At 38.2% G+C, this 20,904-nt stretch overlaps 2 protein-coding genes across 4 annotated transcripts in view; one reads left to right on the top strand and one right to left on the bottom strand.

Annotated features, from left to right (window-relative positions):
* Positions 1-8,172, bottom strand: part of CERT1 (ceramide transporter 1) — a 145,205-nt gene extending 137,033 nt beyond the window's left edge. The window contains exons 1-3 of one of the 2 annotated variants that reach the window (XM_023207996.1): positions 8,087-8,172; positions 7,442-7,832; positions 2,325-2,459 (exon numbers count right to left, since the gene is read on the bottom strand). In XM_023207996.1, the coding sequence (XP_023063764.1) occupies positions 2,325-2,459; positions 7,442-7,832; positions 8,087-8,172 (612 nt within the window). Of the gene's footprint in view, positions 1-2,324; positions 2,460-7,441; positions 7,952-8,086 lie in introns of those variants that run through there. The other variant, XM_023207995.1, reaches the window with a different exon arrangement.
* Positions 8,125-20,904, top strand: part of POLK (DNA polymerase kappa) — a 98,097-nt gene continuing 85,317 nt past the window's right edge. The window contains exon 1 of one of the 2 annotated variants that reach the window (XM_023207993.1): positions 8,125-8,241. The gene's annotated coding sequence lies outside the window, so the exon portion shown is untranslated. Of the gene's footprint in view, positions 8,242-8,359; positions 8,998-20,904 lie in introns of those variants that run through there. The other variant, XM_023207994.1, reaches the window with a different exon arrangement.

The raw sequence follows: 20,904 nt of genomic DNA, 5'->3' as shown, positions 1-20,904 counted from the left end.
TCCACAGGGCAAGGAAAGTTCAAGTTCAATAATATAAATGCTTGTGTTTTTTCCTATCATCTGTTTCATTGTATCTAAGACTACCACACAGATTTTGCTGCCTCATTCATCTTTTGACTTTTATTTCTATTATCTCTCCTTCAAAGAATTCAAATTGTTTCACATTCCTACTCATGTCTTTTACTATGTACCACAATGAAAGTTATGCATGTACATATAGCTATAACAAAAATCATTTACAATAAAGTAACAGTTTTCTTCCTGAGATGGATGTAATTGTTTATTTAAAATTTTCTTTTCTCCAAATAAGCCAGGCAATATTATTATAGTCCATAATTCAAGACAGAATAACTATATCTAAATCCACAGAAACTAGCATGAATACTACTACTTAGGGAACAATAAAGATAAAATTTAATTCCTCCCCATTTTTACATCAATTATACTGCTTTCAAACACTTAAGCATTGAAACTAATAAACATCCAATAATACGCAAAAGAAGGGGAGTGGAGGATCAAGGAAAAACACTTCAAGATCGCAAGGTACATTTCAATCCACTATTCTGTCCCCTGACATGAATAATGATCTATCTCAGAAGAAAAACACCCAAAATATTAAACTAGATACAATTTCTAAACACATTACAATGTACCACATACCAGTCACAATAAATACTGAGCCTTTATGTTAAAGTTATTTCCTACAAATTGTCTCTAAGAATAGACAGTAGTAGTTTCATTATCAACACTTCCAAACACTTCTTCTGTGTTTCTCTAATTTGATATTCAATTCTAAACTTCTGTTTTCAAACTTTGAATATACAAGCAGGGAAATAATGTACAAAAAATAATGTAAAAATACTGTAAGATTTTCCCTAACTGCCTAACAAACGTGTGCTAAGCTAGGATTAGATATTAAGAGAAATCTGAAGTATTACATATATATACTCTTTAACTTTTGTAAGCCATATAAATTCTATCACAAAATGTGACTTCTCTTTGAGTGAGTTAGTAAAATCTGTATTTTTGTTTTAACATACCCATTTTCAGATTTTAACTACAATAGCTCCCTTAACTGACCTTTATTTAAAATAACTCTCTGGCCTTAGCCAACAGTTTTTTTTTTTTTTTTTTTTTTTTTTTTGCCCATGGCATGCTGACCATTCTTAACTAGTAGGTTATTTTTTGTATAATCAGGCAGTTGTAACTAGTTGGGTTACAAGCTTAACAAGTCAGTTGGTTGTTCCCAAACCTGTTTATGTCCGTTTACTTGTTATAGTTCTTACATATCTTAAACATTATTTATGTCTAATGACTATGAGTGCAAAAAGGAACAGCTGTTTCTATATAATAAGTTAAATATAAACTAAATAGGCCGGGCGCGGTGGCTCACGCCTGTAATCCCACCACTTTGGGAGGCTGAGGTGGGTGGATCACTTGAGATCAGGAGTTTGAGACCAGCCTGGCCAACACAGTGAAACCCCGTTTCTACTAAAATTACAAAAATTAGCCAGGCGTGGTGGCACGCAGCTATAGACACAGCTACTTGGGAGGCTGAGGCAAAAGAATTGTTTGAACCTGGGAGGCCAAGGTTGCAGTGAGCTAAGATCATGGAACTGCACTCCAGCCTGGGTGACAGAGCAAGACTATCTCAAAAACAAAACAAAAAAAAAACAAAAAAAGAAGAACAAAATGTAAACTAAGTAGAATGACTCAACAAAGGTGAGTTATTCTTTCAAAAGGTGTTGAATTAGATAAAAGGGACATAACTGCAAAATATAAGCGGAAATCACAAAGTTAGAAGGAGTCTATACTTAGGGTTTTTCAAAAGTTATCTTTAGACTTTTATTCCACGTTAGAGATATCAAAACTGCAAATAGCAAATCATGTGTGAGGAATGTAAGAACAGCTTCTCTCAACTCCACAAAGAGATGGCATTAGCTCAATGTTAAAAAGTTTATATTTTTTAAGTTAAAATTTTAGAATGTTACCTACAAGATGTATTATTTTTAAATTTTCAGTAACCTACAAAGTAACTGTCCCAGCCTCAACAAATAAAAAGGCTTCAAACATTTTTTTTTCCTGAAGTCCTTAAACCAGTTTGATATACCCACTAGATAAAAACTACCTGTCTATGCAAAATAACAACATGTAGAAAAAAGCACAGTAAAATAACTTTATGGAAAAAAGTATTAGAATGTATATTCTACAAGGACAAGGATCTTTATCTTATTCACAGATGTATCCTGAACATGTAGAACAGTTCCTGGTACGTGGCTGACACTCAGTAAATATTTGTTAAAAGAAGAAGAAAAGGAACTTACTGTGATGACAGCCTTGCTAAGACAGATGGATCCCCTGCAGCCATACTCTGTTTCGTCTTCAGATTTGTAGTAACTCAGAGCATTATTTTTCAAAACTACCCAACGATCCTGCCACCCATGAATGTAGTTTGTCCACTGGGAGTGGGAAGGGGAAGGGAAGGGAGAAGAAAACAAAAAAAGAGAAGTATTTTAGAAATCCAAACTTTTTTAAACAGCAATGTAATTTTAAAACCAAAATGTGAAAAGTCCAACTTAATTCTCTCCAGTAAAATGATTACAGAGAGTGAAAAGTTGAGATTTTCTAGATTGCATAATGATTTTCAGTAATTTTTACAATATTATAAATAAACTGGTAAGAAACAAAATATACCATTTTCTTCTAACATTTGAAGAATAAAACAAAAGCCAGATTTTGGCTAAAATTATTGTTTGTTCTTTGTGTGCTTTCATCCTCTCCTAAGTACCTTTATGATATTTGTTTTAGTCCTTGTCATAATTAACATATTCAACAGAGAAGTATGTTCAGTTAGGTATGGAGTCTCTCATTTTCTGACACCAAAGACTGCATGAAGCCTTCTAAATCAATGGAAGTATAAAGTCAATTATTGCTAAACTCTACTTTTGTTGTTATTTCCATATGAAAATTTATAATGGTCATAACTACATCAAAATAAAAATAATAATCTTTAGTAAGTTGGCATCAACTTTAACTTCTCCTCTACAGAACGGAATAATATTTAAAATGGCCAATTCATTTTCCAAGTGTCTCTGAACATACATTTTTCAAACTCAAGAGTAATAAAACAAAAATAAAATTGGTTTTCAAAAACATATTGGATTGCCTTCAATACCTTAAAAGAGTTTCTGTGTTGCTAAAGTCTTGCTGCACAGTGAAGATCACAATAAACTGGAAAAGGCAGAAATGTAACCTTTACAGGAATATTTATTTTTGCATGTTTTTATCTATGCTCTGGGGTTTTAAGTATAAAAAAATCTCAAAACTATCTGCCAATTCCAAAAACTAATTAAAAATGGATTGCCAAAATATACTGCATTGGCTCAGGCTCTATATCCACTGAGAAATCTTTTTCTATTCTCTAATTAAGCATTTTTGAGATTTATTCAGTTCTTAAATTTTCTTTTATTTTGTATTTTTTTGAGACAGGGTCTCACTCTGTTACTCAGGATGGAGTGCAGTGGCACCATCTCAGCTCACTGCAACCTCTTGGGCTCAATCCTCCTGCCTCCTCCTCCCAAGTCATCGAGACTACAGGTGCATGCCCCACGTCTGGCTAACTTTTTGTAGTGATGAAGTTTCACTGTGGTGCCAAGGCTGGTCTCAAACTCCTGGGCTCAAGTGATCTGTTGTCTTCCTTGGTCTCCCAAAGTGCTGGGACTACAGGTGAGCCACCATCCCTAGCCAGTTCTTAATTTTTCTAAGCCCCATCATTACAACCCCTCTCTGAGAACTCATCCAAGCTGACTATTTAACTCATTCTAGTGGCTCCTAATCACCCACTTCCTTATTTCTAACAGCTTGTGATGTACCACCACTTAGACACAGGCTTGAAATAAATGATAGTTACCAACAAAACTGAATTTACTTCTTTCTATAAGGTGTACTTCCTTCCTATTTTCCTATTTCCTTGGGGGGGACTGCTACTTCTGCTCAGAGTTTGTGTATTTGATATACAAACAGATTAGTGTATACAGGATTAAACAGGCTCAACTACTCTACAACTCACGTGAAGAGAGTTTTGACAAGTTACTTTTGTAAGCTTCAGTTTTTTTGCCTGTTGATTGATGGCTGAATAAAATAATGAAAATGCCTAGCATAGTCACAGAAGATACTCCTAAGTGTTCCTTCTCAATATTTATAGCCCATCACCAAAACCTGCTTATCTTTCCTTCATAGTAAACCCTTAAATTTGCCGCCTCTTCTCATTTTCAACTATTCCAATCAAATTACCCAGTTCCTGTATTCCTTACAGGACTTAATAATCTTTTCGCTAGTATCTTCTGTGTTTTTCATAATTTACACAAGCTTATTTACTTACTAAGCATGTTTGCCTACTTTTCTTACATGTTGATCGTATTGAGTCTCCAGCTCCAAAACTTACATGGACAACTTCCCACTGACTGTCATACAAATTGTTTAGGGCATTCAAGACCCACCATGGATTAATCCTACCTCATTTATAATTACCACACTTCATAAGGCTAAATTTTCTGACAGTGGTCAAATTACTTACTCTGTGTTCTTTTCTCTGTCAAACTCTGTCTCTCAGAGTTAAGTTTAAACAAGAATAGACTTAGAACAGTGCCTGGACATAGTATTTTCTGAATCTGAGGAAGAGTTATACACGGTTAATAAAGCTTAATCTTCAGCATTTCTCACTAGAACTCTTTCAATATTAGAAAAGGGGCCCCAGCAATTATGTATCCATAATTCAATATTATGTTCTTGTAAGAGGCTGAACAAACTATATCAGCTTCAGGACCCTTTTCTCAGTAAGCTGTTAGCTGTTGTTATGACACCTGGAAGACAAGTTTTTTGTCTTTTCTCTGCTCTCATAATGTTCCCTCACTCTTCCCCATTTAACAAATACAGACAAGGCAATATGCTAGACACTGCAGGACAACTGAATATTACTGTGGCCAACAGGCCAGCAAACACAAACACAAGAGAAAAAAATATATATTTAGAATAAAACAAAATGCTATGGGAATTCAAGTGAAGGAGGTCTTGAATGATGGCAAAATACGAAAAGGCTTTATGGAAAGGACAGTATTTGACTTGGACTCTTAAGGATGGATATAATTTCAAACAGTTTGGTGTGTGCAAAAACAGAAGATAAACCATGAAGGATGGAGGAAATTCAGAAATTATTTTATCCAGGCTTAGGTGCTCTCAAGTCCTACAGTAAGGCATGCATCTTTTCCTCACCATGATCCATCACGATACTTGTTATAACCAGATAGAATTATTGCCTATCAAGTATTTTTGGAATCTATACACTTAAGTGATTTATAAGAAATATGCTTCATAGGTATTTCCGTATATTTCAGATTACCATATGGAAAATGCCCTTTGAACTGGTATATTTCTAATATAAATTTACCCAAGCCCATTCCAAATCCACCCCATTTTGGGGGACAAAGAAAACAAATTGTACCAGGACTTATTTACATTACTCAATGGAAGGAAAAGAACAAAAGCCAAGTTCTGACCCTTGTTTAAATTACCAGGTGAATATGAAGAATTCAAAATATATAATTTACATTTAAAAACATGTACCATACTCAGTATGAGTATATATATTCAATTTAGAATGCCCTTGATTAAAAAGTTTCCAGAAAACACTCTATATAACCATAAATTGGTAAATCTCAGGAAAATTTCCTTCATAGCTGTTAGCAAGAATACCAAAAGCTTTATTCCTATTCATTCTACATAAGAAGCAACAATCAAAATTTAAGTTATTCACCTTCCATAGAGGTGATCAAATGCATTTGTATGCATTTAAATATCGAGATTGGTATTCTATTTTTTGATCTATAGTATACCTACTCCACATAAAGTAAAACTCAGAGCACTGGTGACTTTTTCCCCCAGTCACTCCATTTCCCCAACCCCCAAAAAACTAATTATCAGTGGGTCAAAATTACAATTTGTTTTGTAAAATACTCAACACATCACAATACTAATATGGCAGTCAGCTTCCCATCTTATAAGCAGTGATGAAACTATCAAAATCACTGCGAAGCAAGTAACCCACTTCCTATTACCAACTGAAAATGTATACCTACTACACAATGTGTTCAATGGGATTCCTAAATTATAGGATACATTTAATGTAAAGAAATCCTGAGGAGCTTCTCGTTACTGAAAACCTTGCATTGAAATTTCAAGAATGATCACAGCATCAATATACAACAAATTTTTCTGCTATACAAATAAAAGTCAACACTTGCAATCCTTAGTTCTGACTACTCATGCCTTTCCTGGTCCCCTTCTCATTAGCTTTCTACAGACATTATAAAAACATTATATTAAACAATTCCACAAATAATGTCCAAGTGATGTGCCAAAGTATGAATACTGGAAACAGGGTGATTTCTTAATAGCCAGTAGCTGCACATGACATAGTATCTTATGACCAGCTTGTTGAGGGACTGGCCCAGCTCCCCCTCTCCAAGTTAACTGCTAGCTCCAGCCATTTCTAAGAAAGTTTAACAGGAAGGGGGAGAGAAGTCAAAAAGGCTGTGTGAATCTTCTTATAGCAAAAACTTAAAAAAAAAAAAAAATCCCAACCATGTAATATCAAGAGATCACCCATCTGCAGTCCTATAATGGCTGCTTTCCTAAAATTTTGATACACGGATTTTAAAAAATATAGAAAAGGTAAAACATATTTTCCTTACCCTGGACCCCTTACCGCAAAAAGAGTTTATTATTAAATAATGCTCTTCTTCCTGGATTAAAGATCAGTCTCCTTTTCACATGTTCCAAGTTACTATGAATATTTCCTGTACCCATCACGTGCCGATTCAATATCTCTATCCTGAACTAAGGTATAGGGTGAGGGAGAAAGTCCTCTACATTCATCTGTCTCACTACATTTAACCTGGCGAGTTCAACACCTCAAATTTCAACACCAAGCCGAGTCGCTCCAGCTTCTGTCGAAACAGTTGCGTCCGCAGTGCCTCCCAACCTACTCGGCTTGGCATCCTCAGACAGACCAGCCTCTTTTAAGAGGTCCGACTTGAACCGCTCCCGTGCCCAATCGTTCGGACACCCCTGAAGCCCAACCCGGATTCCTTACACCCGGGACAGCTGCCGCCCTAGGTCCCAAGTCACGGCACGCATCTGGTCTCCCGAATTGGATCCCGGGTTGATACACCCTTTCCCTGGTCCTCGGCTGCCCCCGACGAGCCCTCGGGCAGCAAAAACAGGCCCCCTATATCCCCGCCTCATCCCTAGTCGCTGCAGCAGTACTCAGCCTCGCACCCCGGCACGTTCCGCGCCTCCCGCCAGCCCCACCCCACCGCCTCAGCCAATTGCCTCGCGGCAGGTGAGTCTGGCCAGGGGTCCCCTGGCACCACCGGTTGCTCACCTTACTGAGGACCCCGCAGCGCTCCACAGGCGGCCCAGACTCCGTCTCTGGATCCTCCTCCGAGCCCGACGAGTTCCAGCTCTGATTATCCGACATGGAGGCGCGACAGCCGAGCAGGAGACCGGCCCCCGCTCCCTCAACTGCGCCGGAGGAGGCGCCCAGTCCTCGGGGTGAAGGGTCGGGGAATGGCGAAGCGAAGAGTGCCAGCTCCGGTGTGGGGAGGAGCAGGAGGAGGGACGAAGTCCGCTCGCCGCGCCGCCGCCGCGCCTGACACCGAGCGGAGCGGGGAAGGAGGACGAGCGATGAAGGAAGCCTACCCTTCCAGCCGTCAGCCGCCGCCGTCGCCGGGACCCCTGCGTTGCGCCCGGTGCTGCCACCCGAACTTAGCCCCCTCGATGCCAATTTCAAATAGCGAAGGAAAAGGGAGAAGAAGGGAAGAGAAAAATCCGGCCGCTGAGACCCGAGTCCACTCACACCTCCGCTACCGCCGCCATCTTGCTGCCTGGCCCACTATTTACCCTCCCCTCCCCTGTCCTTTCCCCTCCCCTTCGTCCTCCCATTCTCCCCTCCTACTCCCCGCCCAGGCCCCCTCCCGGCGTCTGACGCGACACGCCGAGCGTGCGGGATCCTCCTCCTGCACCCTACCCCCGGCTCTCCCGGATGACAAGAGGTAGAAAAGTAGGAGGAGCGCAGTAAGGAGAGGGCGGGATAGGGATGCCGCTGTGCTGCATTCTGGGAAGGGCGTTGGTTCGTCGCTCGCCCAGCCTTCTGGGAGTTGTAGTCGCGATCCTGAGGTAACGGTGAGTATCCCGCGCGGGGATCGCTTGTCGCCTTAGGGACTTGTCAGTCGGTGGGTGGGCTTCGTTTGACAGTTGCGTGACCTGCCCCTTGGCCTCGCTTCTATCCTTGCCTTGTGTGTTTATGACGAACCCTCCGGGCTTGCGGGCCAGAACGTGAGAGAGCTTTCTGCTGAAGATGACGGGCCTGCGTTCCAGGGCGGCTTGTCGAAAGGCCGGGAGCGCGTAGCCGCTTCCGCCTCAACCGCGGGATGGGGTTTTGTGAGCTCCTAGCGCCAAGGGGGTTTTCTTTCCACCAGACCACCGCTGTAAATCTCGAGGGTCTTACCCATTAGAAGTTAGAATTCACATTTGACGTTTAAAGGAAGGATTTCCTTAGTACCTTCTGACAAGCACGCACTTCGCATTTTTAGATTTCTAGAGTTTTCTTTGTGGAAAGTAATTTTGAGGTTGTCAGAGAATAAATAACGTTAGAAAGGTTTTTAAAGTAAACCAAGAATGTCAGATGATAGCCTGGAATTTTCTCTTAGTTGTAAATGAATATCTTACTGAGAACCACGTTAACCATGCCTGCCCCTCAAAGATAGGAAAGTTTGGATATATAGAAACTTTCTCGTATTAGAAATACCGAAGTGCAATGGTTTTGTGTATACAGGGTATTAGGCAATAGGTGGCTATTTTTAAGACTATGGTTGAATTAGCAGAAAGACCAAAAGAAGATCTAACAGCTCTTGTCAGTTGTCAAGGATAACTTTGATGGTGAGACCTTTGACTTTGTAGCTTCAGTAATTTCCTCTCGTTAGCTATTTTAATATAGTCGAGTTCCTGGTAATTGCCAAGAGTAAAATTTGTTATTAAACCTTAGAAAGAATACTTTCTTAGTACAAGGATGGGACGATAGGAGCGAAATTTCGAGTCTAAGGGAAAACGCTGGCCGAGTGCGGTGGCTCACGCCTGTAATCCCAGCACTTTGGGAGGCCGAGTTGGGTGGATCACCTGAGGCCAGGAGTTTGAGACCAGCCTGGCCAACAAGGTGAAACCCCGTCTCTACTAAAAATACAAAAATTAGCCGAGCAGGGTGGCGGGTGCCTGTAATTCCAGCTCTTTATATCCTGGTTTCAAATCTAGGCATGATGACCTTTTCCCATATCCCAGTCTCAAATTTTTTTCTTCCTCCATGGGGGATTAATTACGATTCTAAATGGTTGGTAGCATGAAGCTAGGTTATCTCTATCGTGGCAGTGGATATTTAAGTAGGCATTGCCAATATGTATCTTGTTTTCTTTTACTTCTTTTTCTGACCATCCACACTCCATTTATATTGATGAATTCTTTTACTAATGTCAATTATTATTGTATTATGCTCATACTGCCATGTCTTATTCTGCACCTTTGATCCTTAAGGTGACTTAGCATATCTGTCTAAGACTTCTTTATCTGTTGATTTTTACCATTTAAGTTTCCAAAGACAATTGTATTTTTGGAAAAGTGGGAGGGAAGAGGTAGATGGGGGTACTCATTGATACCTTAATGCATTTCACAGCTACTTGAGAATATGTCAGATCCCACAAAAAGTTCTAATATTCGAGAATAAGACAGTGATTTCAGAAATGGAATTTCAAAGGGTGTGTAGGCCACCCTTTTTATTCTGTTTCCTGTTGTACAAATGAGAGCCAGGCTAGGAATGTTTCAAGGAGAAATATTCTTACTATTCAATGAAATTGAAAATATATTCCTTAATCTTTTACTAGTATCTGTTTGGTTTATGGGATAAAAACTTGTTAGGGTAGTTAGTATTTCATAGGCTTCACTATAACATTGAAAAACCTTTTAGTCTAAAAATCACACAGTACAGTACACTGATGAACAGTATTAGTGCCCACTCTTGGCATGTACACATGTTCTTTCTTTCGTTTTTATTTTGCTTAGCTTTTGAGTCGCTTTTCCTGTTAGATTGAGAAATTATTTTATTAATATTTTAAAGGCATACTATATAAAGCAGTGTGGTAATATCTTATGTATCAGTAGAATCCTCATGATAGTTACTTTGTAAACGTGTTTTGCTTCTTGTTTTTTTCTAACCCTTTAATTGTTTCACTTCTATAATTTCAAATCCTTTTCTTCTTAGTCAAATAAGTTGAAAAAATATTTTTATAGAGCATACATGTTGCTATGGTGATAGCTTATGAAAATATAGTTTATCCCTGTTTAAGATCTTTATTAAGATCTTGCTATATGATCATCTGACTAAGATACTATAAAAGTAAGATGTAAACCACTTCTGTAGTCATTGTTTTCTAGCATTTTACTGTCTAGGTATTCTGACAATAATTATGTGTAGAAAGTGAATAAAGATTTTAAATTGCCTGTGACATACGAGGTTTTCAATAAATAATAGCCGATAAATGAAATAAGTTTAGCCTGGTTGATAATTGAAGGGAAGTTGTAGGAACTGCAATTAACAAGGCCCAAGAAAAAAATCACTAGCATGATTAAAATCAGTCAGAGACCAAAGAAATAACATTATAGCTTTTTGTAAGTAGCAAGTGTCATTTGCTAAAGGCCTACAAAATGTCAAACATTGTTTTAGGTTCATTTGATTTATTCACTCTTCACAAAAATCCTGCAAGGTAGACATTATTCTTATTTTACACATGAGGAAATTAACATTCAAAGAAGTTAAGTAAATTGCCCAGATCATCGCTAGTGAATAGTCTAGTTCAGACTTTGGACCTTAGACGCTTGTAAAACATAACTTTTAATGTGTATAGAATTCATTTTAGATTTAAGAAAAGTCACTCCGGCATAATGGTACATACCTATAGTCCTAGCTGCTCGGGGTGCTGAGGCGACAGGCTAGCTTAACCCCAGAGGTTCGAGGCTGTAATTAGCTGTGATCGTGCTAGTATACTCCAGTGTAGGTGACAAAGTGAGACCCTGTCTCAAAAAAAAAAAAAATTTCCAAAACACTATTATCCCAAATTATTTTAAATGATTAAACATTTGAGAATCTGTCAGAGCCAGATAGATTACATTCTAGGTGTGTTACATAGTTTTTCTTTAGTTTAACGGTTTTCTTAAAAGAAAATTCACCCACATACATTTTTAAGGTACAATAACATACAGCCAGTTTACAGTTCTTTTCTTGCTAGTGTATACTAGCAAGTATATGTTCCAATTACCCATAAATAATTTAAATGATCTCTGGAGCCTCTTGCAACTATCACCTTGGCTTATGTTGCTGCTAAAAGGAATAATAACGTGTTGATTTTAACGTTTAGTATTATCAGGAAAAATAGACATTGTCATTTACTATCATTTTATTTTTTATATTTTTGGTCATTTTATGAATAGTCCTGAGAAGCAGCAATAAAGGGATAGTGGAAGAACAACTTTATTGGAAATTATAATAAAAATAAAAATATAGAAAACTCAAATTTTTATTCCATATATTCTTGAAATAGGGAGGCCTCAAGCAGTCCTCCTGCCTTGGCCTCCCAAAGTGTTGAGATTTGAAGTGAGCCCACATGCCAGGCCCGATATTCTTTTTTCTGTGGCTAAATTCCATTGTGTATATAGACCACATTTTCTTTATCCATTCATCCATTGATGGTTGATTCTATATTTTAGCTATTGTGAATACTGCTGTAATAAAACATGTGAGGTCAGATATCTCTTCAATATATTGATTTCCCTTTTGGATATATATCTAGTAGTAGAATTGCTAGATCATATAGTAGTTCTACTTTAAGTTTTCTGAGGAACCTCCATACTGTATTCCATAGTGACTGTACTAATTTACATTCCCACCAACAGTGTAGCAGGGTTCCCCTTTCTCCACATCCTTGCCACCATCCATTATTCCCTATCTTTTTAATAAAAGCAATTTTAGGCTGCCCATGTTGACTCATGCCTGTAATCCTAGCACTTTGGGTGGCTGAGGTGGGAGGATCACTGGAGCTGCTCAGGAGTTCAAAACTAGCCTGGGCAACATAGTGAGACCTCATCTCTATTATAATAATACTTTAAAAAAATGTTTAAGCCATTTTGACTGGGGTAAGATAATACCTTAGTGTGGTTTTGAATTGCATTTCTATGATGATTAGTGATGTTGAACATTTTTTAAATTTAACTCTTGGCCGTTAGTATGCCTTCTTTTGAGAAATATCTATTCTTTTACCCATTTTTAAATCGGATTATTTTTCTTTTATTGAGTTGTTTGAGCTCCTTATGTATTCTGGTTATTAATCCCTTGTCAGATGGATAGTTTGCAAACATTTTCTCCTGTTCTGTGGGCTGTCCCTTCACTTTCTTGATTATTCACTCTGCTGTGAAGAAGCTTTTTAGCTTAATAGAATCTAATTCGTCTATGTTTGCTTTGGTTGTCAGTGCTTTTGCGGTCTTACACAGAAAAGCCTTTGGCCAGGCCAGGAGTTGTGCCTCATGCCTATAATACCAGCCCTTTGGGAGGCTGAGGCAGAGGCTTGCTTGACTCCAGGAGTTTGAGACCAGCCTGGACAACAGAGGGAGACCCTACTTTTGCAAAAAGAATTTTAAAAGTTTAAAAATTAAAAATAAAATTAAATAAAAAATTTAAAAAATTAAAAGTTTAAAAATAAATAAAGTTAAATGAATAAATAAAATTAGCTGGATGTGGTAGCACACACCTGTGGTCCCAGCTACTCAGGAGGCTGAGGTGGGAGGATTGCTTGAGCCCAGAAGGTCAAGGCTATAGAAAGCTGTGATTGCGCCACTGCATTCAAAGCCAGGTGACAGAGTGAGACCCTGTCTCCAAAAAAAAAAAACCAAAAAAACAGCATTTGGCCAGACCTATGTACTGGAGTATTTCCCAGATATATTTTTCTAGTAGTTTCATAGTTTCAGATCTTAGATTTAGGTTTCTAATCCATTTTGATTTGATTTTTGTATCAAAAATCAAAAAGAGATGAGGAAGAAATATCTGAGAGATAGTCTCATTCTTCTGCATCTGGTTATCCAGTTTTCCCAGCACCATTTATTGAAGAGACTTTTCTTTTTTTTTTTTTTTTTTTTTTTGACTTTTTAGCATTATATTCTTTAATCTTCCAAGATCCCATTAATTATTGCTCTTAAATAATTAATTAGCATTATATTCTTTAATCTCCTCAGATCCCATTAATTATTTAAGAGCAATAATTAATGGGACCTGGGGAGATTAAAGAATATAATGCTCTTTCTTTTTTTTTTTTTTTTTTTTTCCTTTTCTTTTTTTTTTTTTTTTTTTATTATATTTTATTTTCTAGGGTACATGTGCATAACGTGCAGGTTACATATGTATACATGTGCCATGTTGGTGTGCTGCACCCATCAACTCGTCAGCACCCATCAATTCATCATTTATATCAGGTATAACTCCCCAATGCAATCCCTCCCCTCTCCCCCCTCCCCATGATAGAAGAGACTATTCTTTTACCGTGATATTTCTTGATTGCTTTGTCGAAAATTAGTTGGTTGTAAATGTGTGGATTTATATCTGGGTTCTCTATTCTGTTCCATTTGTCCATGTGTCTGTTTTCTTGCCAGTATTATAGTTATTTGGTTACTATAGCTTTGTAGTATATTTTGAAGTCAGATAGTGTAATGCCCCCAGCTATGTTCTTTTCCCTTAGGACTGCTTTGGCTATTCAGTCTTTTGTGGTTTTATATACATTTTAGGATTCTTTTTCTATTTCTGTGAAGAATGTCACTGGTATTTTGATAGAGATTGCATTGAATCTGAAAATTGTTTTCAGTAGTATTGTCATTTTAACAATATTCTTCCAATTCCACAAGCTTGGAATATCTTTCCTTTTATTTGTGTCTTCAATTTTCTTCAGTGTTTTGTAGTTTTCTTTTATAGATCTTTCACTTAAGGTAATTCCTAGGTATTGTATATTATTTGTAACTATTGTAAATGTTATACTTTAGCAGCAAACAATATGAAAAAGAAATCAAGAAAGCAATCTAAACAAAAAATGTCTGTACTGACTTTTGTATGTTAATTTTGTATCCTGAAACTTTACTGAATTTGTTTATCAGTACTTAACAGCTTTTTGGTGGAGTCTTTACGGGTTTTGTAAATATAAGATTATGTTGCCTACCAACAAAGATAACTTGACTCCTTCCTTTGCAATTTAGATGCCCTTTATTTCTTTCTCTGGTCTGATTGCTGTGACCAGGGCTTTCAGTATTATGTTAGGTAACAGTGGTGAAGGTGGGCATCGTTGTCTTGTTCCAGATCTTAGAGGAAAGGCTTTCAATATTTCCCCATTCAGTATGATGCTAGCTGTGGTTTTATCATATGTAACCTTTATTATCTGGGGTTATGTTCCTGCTATATCCAGTTGGCTGAGGGTTTTTATCATAAAGAGATGATGAATTTGTCCAATACTTTTTCAGTATCTATGAAAATGGTCATATGTTTTTTGTTCTTGATTCTGTTAATGTGATGTATCATGTTTATTGATTTGAATATGTTGAACTATCCTTGCATCCCTTGGATGAATCCCACTTGATCATGGTGAAGGATCTTATTAATGTGATTAGCTAGTATTTTGTTGAGAATTTTTGCATGTATGTTCATCAGTAATATTGGCCTATAGTTTTCTTTTTTTGTTGTGTCCTTATTTGGTTTTGATATCAGGGTAATGCTGGCCTTGTAGAATTAGTTTGGAAGTATTCCCTCTTTGATTTTTTATTTTATTTTATTTTATTTTTTTTTGCGAGGTGGAGAGTTTGAGTACAAGTGATATTAGTTATTCTCGAAATGTTAGGTAGAATTCAGCAGTGAAGCAATCAGGTTCCAGGCTTTTCTTTGATGAAAGACTTTTTATTGCAGCTTCCATCTTGTTACTTACTGGTCTGTTCAGGTTTTCAGTTTATTCCTGTTTCAATCTTGGTAGGTTGTAAGTGTCCAGGAATTTATCCATTTCTTCTAGCTATTCCAATTTGTTGGCGTATAGTTGCTCATAACAGTATGTAAGATTCTTTGTATATCTGTGGTCTCAGTTGTTATGTCTACTTTTTCATTTCTGTTTTTATTTATTTGAATTTTCTTTCTTTTCTTTGTCTCACTAAAGTTTTGTCTATTTCATCTATCTTTTTTTTTTACCTTTTTTATCTTTTTTTTTCTTCATTTTATATTTTTTTTTTATTATTATTATACTTTAAGTTCTAGGGTACATGTGCATAACATGCAGTTTTGTTACATAGGTATACTTGTGCCATGTTGGTGTGCTGCACCCATCAACTCGTCAGCACCCATCGATTCGTCATTTATATCAGGTATAACTCCCAGTGCAATCCCTCTCCCCTCCCCCTCCCCATGATAGGCCCCGGTGTGTGATGTTCCCCTTCCCGAGTCCAAGTGATCTCATTGTTCAGTTCCCACCTATGAGTGAGAACATGCAGTGTTTGGTTTTCTCTTCTTGTGATAGTTTGCTAAGAATGATGGTTTCCAGCTGCATCCATGTCCCTACAAAGGACGCAAACTCATCCTTTTTTATGGCTGCATAGTATTCCATGGTGTATATGTGCCACATTTTCTTAATCCAGTCTGTCACAGATGGACATTTGGGTTGATTCCAAGTCTTTGCTATTGTGAATAGTGCCGCAATAAACATACGCGTGCATGGGTCTTTATAGCAGCATGATTTATAATCCTTTGGGTATATACCCAGTAGTGGGATGGCTGGGTCATATGGTACATCTAGTTCTAGAGCCTTGAGGAATCGCCATACTGTTTTCCATAATGGTTGAACTAGTTTACAATCCCACCAACAGTGTAAAAGTGTTCCTATTTCTCCACATCCTCTCCAGCACCTGTTGTTTCCTGATTTTTTAATGATTGCCATTCTAACTGGTGTGAGATGGTATCTCATTGTGGTTTTGATTTGCATTTCTCTGATGGCGAGTGATGATGAGCATTTTTTCATGTGTCTGTTGGCTGTATGAATGTCTTCTTTTGAGAAATGTCTGTTCATATCCTTTGCCCACTTTTGGATGGGGTTGTTTGTTTTTTTCTTGTAAATTTGTTTGAGTTCTTTGTAGGTTCTGGATATCAGCCCTTTGTCAGATGAGCAGATTGCAAAAATTTTCTCCCATTCTGTAGGTTGCCTGTTCACTCTGATGGTAGTTTCTTTTGCTGTGCAGAAACTCTTTAGTTTAATGAGATCCCATTTGTCAATTTTGGCTTTTGCTGCCGTTGCTTTTGGTGTTTTAGACATGAAGTCCTTGCCCATGCCTATGTCCTGAATGGTACTACCTAGGTTTTCTTCTTGGGTTTTTATGGTATTAAGTCTAACATTTCAGTCTCTAATCCATCTTGAATTAATTTGCGTATAAGGAGTAAGGAAAGGATCCAGTTTCAGCTTTCTATAATATGGCTAGCCAATTTTCCCAGCACCATTTAGTAAATAGGGAATCCTTTCCACATTTCTTGTGTCTCTCAGGTTTGTCAAAGATCAGATGGCTGTAGATGTGTGGTATTATTTCTGAGGACTCTGTTCTGTTCCATTGGTCTATATCTCTGTTTTGGTACCAGTACCATGCTGTTTTGGTTACTGTAGCCTTGTAGTATACTTTGAAGTCAGCTAGAGTGATGCCTCCAGCTTTGTCCTTTTGACTTAGGATTGTCTTGGCAATGCGGGCTCTTTTTTGGTTCCATATGAACTTTAAAGCAGTTTTTTCCAATTCTGTGAAGAAACTCATTGGTAGCTTGATGGGGATGGCATTGAATCTATAAATAACCTTGGGCAGTATGGCCATTTTCACGATATTGATTCTTCCTATCCATGAGCATGGTATGTTCTTCCATTTGTTTGTGTCCTCTTTGATTTCACTGAGCAGTGGTTTGTAGTTCTCCTTGAAGAGGTCCTTTACATCCCTTGTAAGTTGGATTCCTAGATATTTTATTCTCTTTGAAGCAATTGTGAATGGAAGTTCCTTCATGATTTGGCTCTCCGTTTGTCTGTTACTGGTGTATAAGAATGCTTGTGATTTTTGCACATTAATTTTGTATCCTGAGACTTTGCTGAAGTTGCTTATCAGCTTAAGGAGATTTTGGGCTGAGACGGTGGGGTTTTCTAAATATACAGTCATGTCATCTGCAAACAGGGACAATTTGACTTCTTCTTTTCCTAACTGAATACCCTTTATTTCTTTCTCTTGCCTGATTGCCCTAGCCAGAACTTCCAACATTATGTTGAATAGGAGTGGGGAGAGAGGGCATCCCTGTCTTGTGCCAGTTTTCAAAGGGAATTTTTCCAGTTTTTGCCCATTTAGTATGATATTAGCTGTGGGTTTGTCATAAATAGCTCTTATTATTTTGAGGTACGTTCCATCAATACCGAATTTATTGAGCGTTTTTAGCATGAAGGGCTGTTGAATTTTGTCAAAAGCCTTTTCTGCATCTATTGAGATAATCATGTGGTTCTTGTCTTTGGTTCTGTTTATATGCTGGATTACGTTTATTGATTTGCGAATGTTGAACCAGCCTTGCATCCCAGGAATGAAGCCCACTTGATCATGGTGGATAAGCTTTTTGATGTGCTGCTGAATCTAGTTTGCCAGTATTTTATTGAGGATTTTTGCATCGATGTTCATCAGGGATATTGGTCTAAAATTCTCTTTTTTTGTTGTGTTTCTACCAGGCTTTGGTATCAGGATGATGTTGGCCTCATAAAATGAGTTAGGGAGGATTCCCTCTTTTTCTATTGATTGGAATAGTTTCAGAAGGAATGGCACCAGCTCCTCCTTGTACCTCAGGTAGAATTCAGCTGTGAATCCATCTGGTCCTGGACTTTTTTTGGTGGGTAGGCTATTAATTATTGCCTCAATTTCAGAGCCTGCTATTGGTCTATTCAGGGATTCAACTTCTTCCTGGTTTAGTCTTGGAAGAGTGTAAGTGTCCAGGAAATTATCCATTTCTTCTAGATTTTCTAGTTGATTTGCGTAGAGGTGTTTATAGTATTCTCTGATGGTAGTTTGTATTTCTGTGGGGTCGGTGGTGATATCCCCTTTAACATTTTTAATTGCGTCTATTTGATTCTTCTCTCTTTTCTTCTTTATTAGTCTTGCTAGTGGTCTGTCCATTTTGTTGATCTTTTCAAAAAACCAACTCCTGGATTCATTGATTTTTTGGAGGGTTTTTTGTGTCTCTATCTCCTTCAGTTCTGCTCTGATCTTAGTTATTTCTTGCCTTCTGCTAGCTTTTGAATGTGTTCGCTCTAGTCTCTCTAGTTCTTTTAATTGTGATGTTAGAGTGTCCATTTTAGATCTTTCCAGCTTTCTCTTGTGGGCATTTAGTGCTATAAATTTCCCTCTACACACTGCTTTAAATGTGTCCCAGAGATTCTGGTATGTTGTATCTTTGTTATCATTGGTTTCAAAGAACATCTTTATTTCTGCCTTCTTTTTGTTATGTACCCATTCAGGAGCAGGTTGTTCAGTTTCCGTGTGGTTGAGAGGTTTTGATTGAGTTTCTTAGTCCTGAGTTCTAGTTTAATTGCACTGTGGTCTGAGAGACAGTTTGCTATAATTTCTGTTCTTTTACATTTGCTGAGGAGTGCTTTACTTCCAATTATGTGATCAATTTTGGAATAAGTGTGATGTGGTGCTGAGAAGAATGTATATTCTGTTGATTTAGGGTGGAGCGCTCTACAGATGTCTATTAGGTCCGCTTGGTGCAGAGATGAGTTCAATTCCTGGATATCCTTGTTAACTTTCTGTCTCGTTGATCTGTCTAATGTTGACAGGGGAGTGTTGAAGTCTCCCATTATTATTGTGTGGGACTCTAAGTCCCTTTGTAAGTCTCTAAGGACTTGCTTTATGAATCTGGGTGCTCCTGCATTGGGTGCATATATATTTAGGATAGTTAGCTCTTCCTGTTGAATTGATCCCTTTACCATTATGTAATGGCCTTGTCTCTTTTGATCTTTGATGGTTTAAAGTCTGTTTTATCAGAGACTAGGATTGCAACCCCTGCTTTTTTTTGTTCTCCATTTGCTTGGTAGATCTTCCTCCATCCCTTTATTTTGAGCCTATGTATGTCTCTGCATGTGAGATGGGTCTCCTGAATACAGCAGACTAATGGGTCTTGACTCTTTATCCAGTTTGCCAGTCTGTGTCTTTTAATTGAAGCATTTAGTCCATTTACATTTAAGGTTAATATTATTATGTGTGAACTTGATCCTGCCATTATGATATTAACTGGTTATTTTGCTCTTTAATTGATGCAGTTTCTTCCTAGCCTCGATGGTCTTTACATTTTGGCATGTTTTTGCAATGGCTGGTACCGGTTGTTCCTTTCCATGTTTAGGGCTTCCTTCAGGGTCTCTTGTAGGGCAGGCCTGGTGGTGACAAAATCTCTAAGCATTTGCTTCTCTGTAAAGGATTTTATTTCTCCTTTTGAAACTTAGCTTGGCTGGATATGAAATTCTGGGTTTAAAATTCTTTTCTTTAAGAATGTTGTATATTGGCCCCCACTGTCTTCTGGCTTGGAGAGTTTCTGCCGAGAGATCTGCTGTTAGTCTGATGGGCTTCCCTTTGTGGGTAACCCGACCTTTCTCTCTGGCTGCCCTTAAGATTTTTTCCTTCATTTCAACTTTGGTGAATCTGGCAATTATGTGTCTTGGAGTTGCTCTTTTCGAGGCGTATCTTTGTGGCGTTCTCTGTATTTCCTGAATTTGAATGTTGGCCTGCCCTACTAGGTTGGGGAAGTTCTCCTGGATGATATCCTGAAGAGTGTTTTCCAACTTGGTTCCATTTTCCCCCTCACTTTCAGGCACCCCAATCAGACGTAGATTTGGTCTTTTTACATAATCCCATACTTCTTGCAGGCTTTGTTCATTTCTTTTTCTTCTTTTTTCTTTTGGTTTCTCTTCTCGCTTCATTTCATTCATTTGATCCTCAATCGCTGATACTCTTTCTTCCAGTTGATCGAGTCGGTTACTGAAGCTTGTGCATTTGTCACGTGTTTCTCATGTCATGGTTTTCATCTCTGTCATTTCGTTTATGACCTTCTCTGCATTAATTAGTCTAGCTGTCAATTCTTCCACTCTTTTTTCAAGATTTTTAGTTTCTTTGCACTGGGTACGTAATTCCTCCTTTAGCTCTGAGAGGTTTGATGGACTGAAGCCTTCTTCTCTCATCTCGTCAAAGTCATTCTCTGACCAGCTTTGATCCGTTGCTGGCGATGGGCTGCGCTCCTTTGCAGGGGGAGATGCGATCTCATTTTTTGAATTTCCAGCTTTTCTGCCCTGCTTTTTCCCCATCTTTGTGGTTTTATCTGCCTCTGGTCTTTGATGATGGTGACGTACTGATGGGGTTTTGGTATAGGTGTCCTTCCTGTTTGATAGTTTTCCTTCTAATAGTCAGGACCCTCAGCTGTAGGTCTGTTGGAGATTGCTTGAGGTCCACTCCAGACCCTATGTGCCTGGGTATCAGCAGCAGAGGTTGCAGAAGATACAATATTGCTGAACAGCGAGTGTACCTGTCTGATTCTTACTTTGGAAGCTTCCTCTCAGGGTTGTACTCCACCCTGTGAGGTGTGGGGTGTCAGACTGCCCCTAGTGGGGGATGTCTCCCAGTTAGGCTACTCAGGGGTCAGGGACCCACTTGAGCAGGCAGTCTGTCCCTTCTCAGATCTCA

The sequence above is a fragment of the Piliocolobus tephrosceles genome, chromosome 4 (assembly GCF_002776525.5).
Source record: "Piliocolobus tephrosceles isolate RC106 chromosome 4, ASM277652v3, whole genome shotgun sequence".
NCBI lineage: Eukaryota > Metazoa > Chordata > Mammalia > Primates > Cercopithecidae > Piliocolobus > Piliocolobus tephrosceles.
The sequence above is the reverse complement of the archived record's forward strand: the minus strand, read 5'-3'. Positions and strand labels throughout refer to the sequence as shown.